The sequence below is a fragment of the Penaeus japonicus genome, unplaced genomic scaffold (genome assembly GCF_977035675.1).
Source record: "Penaeus japonicus unplaced genomic scaffold, GWHDUDI00000001_assembly GWHDUDI00000027, whole genome shotgun sequence".
Classification (NCBI taxonomy): domain Eukaryota; kingdom Metazoa; phylum Arthropoda; class Malacostraca; order Decapoda; family Penaeidae; genus Penaeus; species Penaeus japonicus.
The window spans coordinates 13,258,946-13,268,945 of record NW_028234429.1 but is presented as its reverse complement, the minus strand read 5'-3'; the positions used below and the strand labels follow the sequence as shown (position 1 = coordinate 13,268,945).

The 10,000-nt window shown below is 51.4% G+C and overlaps 1 protein-coding gene across 1 annotated transcript in view; it reads right to left on the bottom strand.

Annotated features, from left to right (window-relative positions):
* ptc (protein patched) overlaps nt 1-10,000 on the bottom strand; it is a 101,808-nt gene that overhangs the window by 8,655 nt on the left and 83,153 nt on the right. The window contains exons 12-13 of the mRNA XM_086552614.1: nt 2,788-3,769; nt 112-266 (exon numbers count right to left, since the gene is read on the bottom strand). Of these exons, the coding sequence (XP_086408740.1) occupies nt 112-266; nt 2,788-3,769 (1,137 nt within the window). The remainder of the gene's footprint in view (nt 1-111; nt 267-2,787; nt 3,770-10,000) is intronic.

Genomic DNA, 10,000 nt, shown 5'->3' with positions numbered 1-10,000 from the left:
TTATCTCTTTCTCTCTCTCTCTCTCTCTCTCTCTCTCTCTCTCTCTCTGTCTGTCTGTCTCTCTCTCTCACACACACACACACACACGCACACAGAAAGAGAAATACGCACATGCGAGACGAGGGAGAGGTCGATGGGGTTGTCGACGTGGCCCGTCTGGACGAGCAGCTTGTAGGCGAGAATCCCGTCGTCCGAGGCGTTCTTGTGCCATCTCTCCTGCGTGATGCAACCCGTCCGCCAGTCCCTGTCAAAGGCCTGCTGGAGTCCTGCGAGAATAGGGGAAGGAGGGGAAGGTTAGCTGATGATGATAAAAAAAAAAAAAAAAAAAAAAAACGAAGAACAAAACGAAAATAAAAGCTATGAAAAATATAGGTCTATACATGGTCTTCTCTTTCCTTAGAGTTTAATGTGTTAAATGTCTTTTCACATTTTATCAACAGTCTGAATGTGATTTATTTTACCTGTACGGATATTGTGCGTTGTGACACTGACTGTACGTAAATTATTGCACGAAATGCTAAATACCCGGATTTAAATTCGAGTTGTCACATTTGTAAATCTCGCCTAAAATTGTTGATCAGACTAGGCATCAACCACGCGTATCTTACTCAACGTTGAAAAGGACCGTCAATTAGCCTGCAACATCTGTAAAAGTAAAGTATACACTCGACACGCGTGATTTGAGGTGCCATCCCCCCCTCCCCCATCCTCACTTTCTCCACCTCCACCTCCTCCCTACCTAACCTTCTCCCTCCCCTCTTTCCCCTACCCCCCAACCCGTACCCCCCACGACGCTGAGACATGCCTGGCCCCGTCGCTTCATCAGTGCCACTGCCACGACCCGCCCGCCGGCTGATGAAAGCGCGCCGGCCCACCGCGTGTTCACGGTGCCATCGGCCGTCAGCACATGAGTGCCAGACACCCTCTACATCACCCCCCTCTCCCTTCCCCCTTCTCCTACTACCCTTTCATACGTCTTGCCCTTCGTCGCACCTTCACCCCCCCCTCCATCACTCCTCCCCTTGTGTGGAATTCTCCAGGGTGGGGGGGGGGGATAAAGGTCATGGGAAAGGGGGAGAGAGGAGGAGGGGAGTGGACAAAGGGAAAATAGCAGGGACGAGGAGAAAGCGGGAATAAGAGAGTCAGAGAAGAGAGAAAGAGAAAAAAAATAGAGTCAGCGAAGAAAGAAAGGGGAGAGGAATGAAAGAGGGGAAAAGGAGAGTCAGAGAGAAGAGAAAGAGAAAAAAGAGAGTCAGAGAAGAAAGAAAGGGGAGAGGAATGAAAGAGGGGAAAAGGAGAGTCAGAGAGGAGAGTCAGAGAAGAGAGAAAGAGAAAAAAAGAGAGTCAGAGAAGAGAGAAAGGGGAGAGGAATGAAAGAGGGGAAAAGGAGAGTCAGAGAGGAGAGAAAGGGGAGAGGAGAGTCAGAGAGTAAGAACCAAAGACAGCGGGAGCTAAATATAGCCTTCCCTACGTGACGTCGTGAGATGCATTGCCCACGCAGAGTAGGCATTAGAATTCCCCTCGGTAATGAATGTGGAGGGAATAACTCTACAGTAATTAACACGTCCCCTCGCGCGCCCTTGATGCTGACAGTGCAGACAGACGGTTGACGACTTACCACACACGGAAAACGAAAAAAAAGAAAGAAAAGAAAACGAAAAAAAAGGAAAAAAACAAGAACGATAACAATGGAATTCAGAAATAAAAACATAAAAATAAACGACAACCATGACGGACTCGTTGACGCCGAAGACACCGTCAACCTGCCGACACGCCGCGTCACTCAGGTAATTCCGGCCACTTCATCGGCGCAGGTGCAAAGGAACGGAGTATCGGGGCGGGATGATGGGGTGGTGGTGGTGGGGGTGGGGGAGGGGGGGATTGGAATTGGGTGGGGGGTGGAAGGGGGGAAATCGCATGTCTGTTACGTAGGTAGCGAAGTGATGATTAATATTTTTATTACAAACATGTTCAAGATGTGGAATGAATGAATGGCAATGATAGTGTAATAGGTATTTGAAATGAGAGAGAGAGAGAGAGAGAGAGAGAGAGAGAGAGAGAGAGAGAGAGAGAGAGAGAGAGAGAGAGAGAGAGAGAGAGAGAGAGAGAGAGAGAGAGAGAGAGAGAGAGAATAAAAATGATATGGTGATAGAAAGTTGAATATAAAGTACACACGCATACGAACACGCACACACATAGACGCACACATAGACACACACACAGACACACATAGACACACTTAAACAGACACACAGAGGACGTCTGTGGAGCGAGAAGGGGAACCCGTGTTGCAAACCGACGAGGGACGACAAGGTGGGGCGGCGAGAGCAGACTTTTAAAGGAAGATGGACAGCGAGAACTCCCTGCGGTCGGGATGTGGGTTCCTGAGTGACGTGAGGAGTGGATGCGTTCCCTGAGGTGTGAACATGACCTCAACACAATGGTAAAGGTTAAGACTGTGTCGGTGATGACTTCACGGACGTCAACACAAAGGGGCGGAAGAAGCACTTGGACAATTTCGAGATATTCTTACCGAGGCTCCCCTTCCCTCCGCCGCAGTTGTTGGAGGGCGGAGGACGTTTCGCCTCTCTTATTTTCCTCCTTCGAATAGGCCGGGCTTGAGTTTCTTGCCAAATGATTCAGCTGTCACGGCTGATTTGAACATGATGTTCTAATATCTGTTTATTCTTTTCGGTTCGATGTGACTTATGAGGCGTTTTCTTACTTGTAACCCGAAGTCTCGTAAAAATAACCTTAAGTCTACGATACCTGAGCGCCGCTACTCACCGATGAGCCAGTCCCTGAAGAGCGAGAGCCAGAACTCGGGCAGGCCGCCGTCGTCGTTCTTGATGATGTGGTTGACCCGCGTGAAGGCCTCGTAGTAGTCGTGGAGGAGCCGCTGCTTGGTCGGGTACTCGAAGTTGCCTTGCGTGACGGCGAACATGTTGTAGAAGCCGAAGTAGCGCTGCTGGGCGGCCAGGAAGGCGTACTCGGGCGTGTCGCTTGGGACGATGTCCGTCAGGTCGAGGCCGTCCTGCACGCGACTCACGCCCCACGCCGCCGCCGCCACCGACGCCAGCAGCGCCACCATCGCCGCCGCCTTCACCGGCCCACGCGTCACCGCCGGCCCGTAGACCTCCGCCGCCCACTTGTCCAGGCTCCAGCCGGACCAGAAGTTCAGCACTGATGCCCACGCCCGCGAAACGCCCGAGAATCGCTTCTCGCCGCTCACGAGGTCTCGCGTGGAGTTGGTCGTGGCCAGGGACTCAAGGGAGGGCGCGGAGGGGGCGTGCGGGTCGGTGGGCGTGGTGGTGCTCGCCCAGCATTCCCTGGGCGCGACGGGCGGCATAACCACTTGCGTGACGGTGCCACCCCCGGGGGGAGGCAGGGCCCGAGTCACAGTGTTCTTCTTAGTGAGTTCACAAGTGACGGGCGGCGGGCGGTGAGGGCGCGTCCAGCTGCGCCCCTCCTCGGCCGCGGCGCTGGAGGACGACTGCAGGGACACCACCTGGTCGCGGTTCCAGCCTGGGAGGCAGCAAAGGAGGTCCGCACGCTGGGCGTGGCGCCGCCGCAGGTCCAGGCTCATGACGGCGGGGAACACGGTGAGGGCGGCCACCAGGTTGACCAGCACAAGCAGCGCCGCCTGCATGCAGAAGGCTCTGAGGGCGGGCACGGGCACAAGGGCACCCGCGAAAAAGGCGCAGGCGTTGCACACGGACGTCAGCACCACCGATACGCCGGCTCGCTTGAGCACCTCGCCAACGCGGTCCTGGGGAGAGAAGACGTACGTGAGGAAGGTGTTATCTCGTGCCGGAACATGAGAGAAACTCTGGGAGAAAGAGTGAGACGATCGTAAATAAAGGGAGGAGGAGGAGACACGGAGGGAAGAGACAAGAGGGAGGAGGGAGGAGACGACACAGCCAGGGAAATTGGGGTTAGGGAACATTCGAAAGGTTTGAGACGGCAAAAGAAAAAGGGAAAGAGCAAATGAAAGATGTCAATAGACACACACACACACACACACACAGAAAGAGAGAGAGAGAGAGAGAGAGAGAGAGAGAGAGAGAGAGAGAGAGAGAGAGAGAGAGAGAGAGAGAGAGAGAGAAAGAGAGGATAAGAGAAAAAGAGGAAGAGAGAGAAAGATCGAGCGCGCGCGCGAAAGAAAGATCGAACAAGAGAACGAGGGAGAAAGAGAGAAAGAGAGAGAGACCGAGCAAGAGAACGAGGGAGAAAGAGAGAAAGATCGAGCAAGAGAACGAGGGAGAAAGAGAGAAAGATCGAGCAAGAGAACGAGGGAGAAAGAGAGAAAAAGAGAAAGATCGAGCGAGAGGGCGGGAGACGCGCGAGAGAATAAAGAAACTCATCAGAGAGGGCAGCCTGGAAGACGGATACCCAGTGACAATAGATTAACAATAAAGACATAACAGGATAGCACAGACGTTGGACAAGACCACGAGTCCCCTAGGATGGAGGGGAAGGGGGAAAGGGGGAGGGGGGAGAGCCCGGGTCCCTCCTTTGTTATCAGACATTACTGTGGTAGTGTGCGGGGAAGCCACAAGGGCGGAACCGGCGCTCCCCTCCGCCCAACTCTCGCCCTTATGGCCTCACCTCACCTGCCCAGAGTAAGATGTCACCGTCAAAATATTGGCTGCGTACGAACACGGAGCGCGCGGCTTCAGAAAGAGAGAGAGAGACGGAGAGAGAGATGGAGAGAGAAAGAGCAGAGAGAGAGCTCAGGTAGCGAGGAGTAAAAACGAGAGGGAGGGGAGGTGGTTAGGGGGTAGGGGAGTCCGAAGAGGAGTATATGGAGATATAAAATGAGTTTGAGAGAAAGAGAGAGAGAGAGAGAGAATTAGGGAAGCAAGTCATTCCGAGAAGAAAAAAACTAGAAAAGATAACCGAAGAGAAGACGAAGAAAAAGAATAAAAGAAGGAGAAAGAAAGATATTACGAAGAGACAAGGGCCGAAGAAGCACGCCGCTCGATATCACAGAAGAATATCGTAGGCGCGGCAGTGATTATATTAGCTATTCATTATGAGAACACATGTTATTGCAAGGGCGTGCTCCCCCCTCCCTCATTCTCCCTCCTCTCCTCCCCCCTACCCTACCCCTGGCCGGATCTGAGGCAGCGAGGGGCCTTCGCATACACACAAGCCATATTTATGCTTGTAAGTGATTATTCCCCATCACAGAAAGCAAAGGGCGCGGGGCGGTGGGTGGCATGGGGGAGGGTGGGGAGGTGGGAGGGGGTGAGGAGGGGATGGGGAGGAGGAAGGAGGAGTAGCATTAGTTGGAGGAGGAGAGAGCAGGAGGTAATGGATATAGGATGAGGAAGAGACAGACAAAGAGGAGGAAGAGGAGGGAGAGGAGAAATTAAGAAAAGGGGTAGAACTACGAAGAGTAACCACGAAAACGAAGACAAAAGCAGACAACACAAAGAGAGAAAGAGACAAGCGGAACGGATAAGACGGGAAATAGAGAGCGGGAAGAAAAATATTGTTGGAATAGGGTGGGGGTGGGGGTGAAGGGGTCTTTAGGAGAGAGAGGGAGGGAGGGAGGGAGAGAGAGAGAGAGGAAGGGAAGGAGGGAGGGAGGGAGGGAGGGAGGGGGCTCAAATATAGACTCTGGCAATCGCAAATCGACTAATCATTTCAATCTACATAATTCATTCTACGCCTTTGATGGTTGCGTGGAGAGGGGGTATTGGCTATGTATGAGGAGGAGGAGGAGGGGAAAGGGAGGAGGAGGGGGAAACGGAGGAGGAGGAGGGGAAAGAGAGGAGGAGGGGGAAAGGGAGGAGGAGGGGGGGGAAGGAAAGGGAGGAGAAGGTGGTAGAGGAGGAGGGGAAAAGGGAGAAGATGGAGGAGAGAGGATGAGGGCTGGGAGGAGGAAGAAAGAGGTGGAGAGGGAGGGGAGGAGGAGGAGGAGGAGGAGGAGGATAAAAGATAAAGCGAGGAGGTGGAAACAAGAGTACAGAGAGAAAGAAGAGGAGGAAAAAACAAACAAATGAGAAGAATAAATAGAGGAGAAACAAACGAAAGAAATAAAACAAACATAAAATAAAACTGAATACAAAAAAAGAAAAAGAAAAAGGAGACAAAAATAATACACAGCAACAGAACAAAGAAGAAAAAAAAATAGAGAATAACAAAAAGAACAAGAAGAATAAGACAAAGAAATGAATAAAAATAAAAAAACTCGTGCTTGCCATGCACCGGGCACCCCCCCCCCTCCACCCACCTCCCCCGAGTGCGTGTGTGTGCTTGCCTCAGGGTGTGACTCATAACCCCTGTCATAACGGAGGCGATATTTTGATAATGGCGTTTGTCGGCAACGTGTATCACATTAGCTGTCGTGCAATCGCTGTTTCCCTCTTAATTACTGTCATCAACTCCTCTTAATGATCCTAATTACTGCCGTCATCAGCTGTAAGGACGATTCTTCGGCACTGGAATTACCGATGTTCTTTTATTTTTCTTCGCTTCGGCGTTGTTATGATAGTTATTATCGATATTATTATTGTTGCTTGGGGAGATGAAGTCATTAGTGGGTGTTTGGAAAGGTGACGGGGGTGGGGGTGGGGGGATGGAGAGGGGGAGAGGGGAGGGGAGGGGAAGAGGTGGGGGATGAAGGAGGGAGGGGGAGGGAGAGGGGGAGGGAGGGAAGGAAGGAGGGAGGAAAGGAGGGAAGAAGGGAAGGAGGGAAGGAGGGAAGGAGGAGAGAGAGAGAGAGAGAGAGAGAGAGAGAGAGAGAGAGAGAGAGAGAGAGAGTGACAGAGGAAAATAAATAGAAAGAAAATGAGAGAAAAATAAATAAAGAAAGAAGAGGAGATGCGAAGCGAAAGAAAAGTGCCAACGAAGGGAAGGGATAGAAGGAACATGATAATAATTCGAAGGAAAGAAAAGAGGTTGGAGAAAAGGGGCGAAGAGGGTGAGAGGGGAAAAACTTAACAAGATGAGAGACGGGTGTACGGATAAGGGCGTGACTCTGTGGGTGGCGAGGGGGGAGTGGGCAGAGAAAAAGAAAGAGAAGGGGAAGGGGGAGAGGGGAGAGCGAAAAAGAAAAAAAAAAAACAGGGAAGGAAGAGAGGGGAGACAGAAAAAAGAAAGAGAAGAGGAGGGGGAGGACATAGTGGGTGACAGGAGCAGTGGTGACAACTAAACGTTCGCTCAAGGCACCGAACTGTCACGCAAATAACATGTAACATCCCGGGTGAGCGTCTGAGGGGAATGAGATGCGAGCTCTGTGGGTGGGGTTGAGGAAGGGGGGGGGGTGGAGGGGTGATGGAGGAGGAGGTGGAAGGGTGAAGTAGGAGAGGACGAGGAGGAGTAGGAGGAGGGGAGAGGATTAAGAGGACTGGAGACAGACGAAGGAAGAAAAGGAAGAGGGATGATGGTCAGAGACGGAGGAGGGAGAGACGACAGGGAGGAGAGAAGAGAGGAGAGAGGAGAGAGAGGGGGGTACATGTGGGTGATGGCCTTGCTGAAGTGGGGGGGGGTAGGGGGCGTCGGCCATTATGGAGTACTGCGCGGAAGCTGATTAATTTATTTGATTCTTTTTTATTTATTTATTATTATTATTATTTTTTTTTTGGGGGGGGAGGTAAATGTGACGAGCCGACTGGTAGGCGGGTACGACGGGCTAGCGATCGTCTCTGCCTTTCTTATCGGACGTTATCACTGCAATCATCGCCGCGAAGCCCTCGCCCCAACCATCCCAAAAACGAGTCGCCATTCAAAGGTAGAAAAAGAAATAACCAAATACAAAAATACAAAAATCTACCCGTACCAACCCGCCCACGCAATCGTCCGTACGGTTCACCCCCACGATGAGCGAGATTACGATCTTTATCGGCGACTGTATCCTTTCTTCACACTCCCAAGAGCTCGAAGGTCGGGGCCATGCATCGGCACTGCAATCACAGCAACATCTCTAATACAGTTCCAAGTTCTCCTGACAGAAATATATGGGCGATCGTAATCTTCGAGTGTCGTTCTTTTTACTTTCTTTTTTTTTCTTCTTCTTTGAATTATGCAACTATTCACTACTGTATCATTAACCTTACGATGGATTGTAAGATTGATCATTTAGAGTAAGCTCTGTTGATTTATTTGCTTATTTGTTTGTCTCTTTTTTAAAACGTTTATCCACTTTTTTTTGATTAGGTGAACTTGATAAATCGATCAAGTTAAGAGTCCATTATGGTATTGAGAAGACAAAAAACAGCAGAGACAAACGAGCAAACCGCCTACCTACGCACGCACTTTCCAACGTCCCTCCCCCCCTAAATACGCCCACGCCCACGAATTCGACCTGAAGAAGACAAAGGCGGCGTCGGATTGCAAGATCCAAATCAAAAAGGAAGAATAGCTGAGCGCAATTACACGACCGTCTGCGGCCGTGGCACGGCGCGGGCAGGCGTGTGTGTGTGTGTGTGTGTGTGTGTGTGGGGTGACAGGGAGTGTGTGAGGGGGTGAAGGGGGAAGGAAGGAGAGGGAGAAAGAAAGGGAAGGGAGGAAAGGAGGGAAGGAGAGGAAGAGAGGGAGGAAGGAAGGAAAGAGGGAGGAGAAAGGGAAGGGAGTGAAGGGAGGGAGGGAAGGAAGGAAAGAAGAGAGGAAGAAAGAAAGGGAAGGGAGGAAAGGAGGGAAGGAGAGGAAGAAAGGGAGGAAGGAAAGAGGGAGGAGAAAGGGAAGGGAGTGAATGAAAGAAAAAAAGGAGAGAAAGAGGAGAAGACGAGTGAAGAGGAAAGTACGAAGAAGAGGAGAAAGGGGAAGGAGAGAGGGACGCGGAGAACAAGCCTGCACTACGGCGGGCGATGGCGGCGCCGCACCTGCGACCATTCCTCTCTGTCTCTGTCTCTCCCCCACTCCCTCCAACCCCCACCCCCTTCAACCCCTTCTCCTCCTTTTGTCTCTTTCTAACCCCCTCCCCTCCTGCTCTTATTCTTATTCTCTCTCATTTTCTTCCTCTCCTTCGAAGGGAGGAAAAAAAGCATGAGAGGAGAGGGGAGAGAGGAGGTAAGAAGAGAGAAGAAAGGAGAGAGGAGACGGAGAGCGAAAGAGAGGGCGAAAGAAAAGAGAGTGGAACGAGATTCTAACATCTCCACCGAGGGGAAAAAAATGCAAACGTCTTGTGCTGTTCTCTTATCTCATCCCTGTGAAGCGTCGAGCGAGAGAGAACTCTTGTAAAATGTTGCACTGGACACACACCCGTTAAAGCAACAAATAGCAAGTCTCATTAACGATGCACTCTTGCATTCTCTCTCTCTCTCGCTCTCTCTCTCTCTCTCTCTCTCTCTCTCTCTCTCTCTCTCTCTCTCTCTCTCTCTCTCTCTCTCTCTCTCTCTCTCTCTCTCTCTCTCTCTCTCTCTCTCTCTCTCTATTTATTAATCTTTTCTCTCTCTTGCTCCTCCTCTTCTGTCTGTCTGTCTGTCTGTCTGTCTGTCTGTCTATCTCTCTATCATCACCATGTTTATCATCGCATGTTTTTCCATTCCCTCTTCGTTGCTGTCGGAGCATAACAGGGACATGAGAGAAGGTGATAGATGGATGGGGGGAGGGGAGGGAAGGAAGGAAAAGGGGAAGGGGGAACGAGGGAAGAGAGGAAGCGGGAGGAGGAGGAGAAGGGAAGAGGGGTAAGGAGAAGGAGAAGAGGAGAGGAGGAGGAGGAGGGAAGAAGGGGAAGGGGAGGGAGGATGGGTCATGTTGCACGTAATAAATCTAAAAGGAAACTAGTTCTTTAGGAAAAGTGCGGTTGATTTGTTGTTCCATCTCGGTGGGTTGGTGGGTGGGCGCGGTGGGGGGTGTCAAGAGGGTGTGGGTCTGTGGGTGGTTATCATGGGCGGACCGATAGTTGGGGGGCTAATAAAAAAAATACTTTCCAGAATGGGCGTGCGGGTGCGAGGTACGCACGGGCGTGACAAGGAGGCATGATGGGCGTGCCTCAAGGCGCACTGCCTCCTTCTCAGCGCCCATGGTTCAAACGACCTCACTCGGGCGG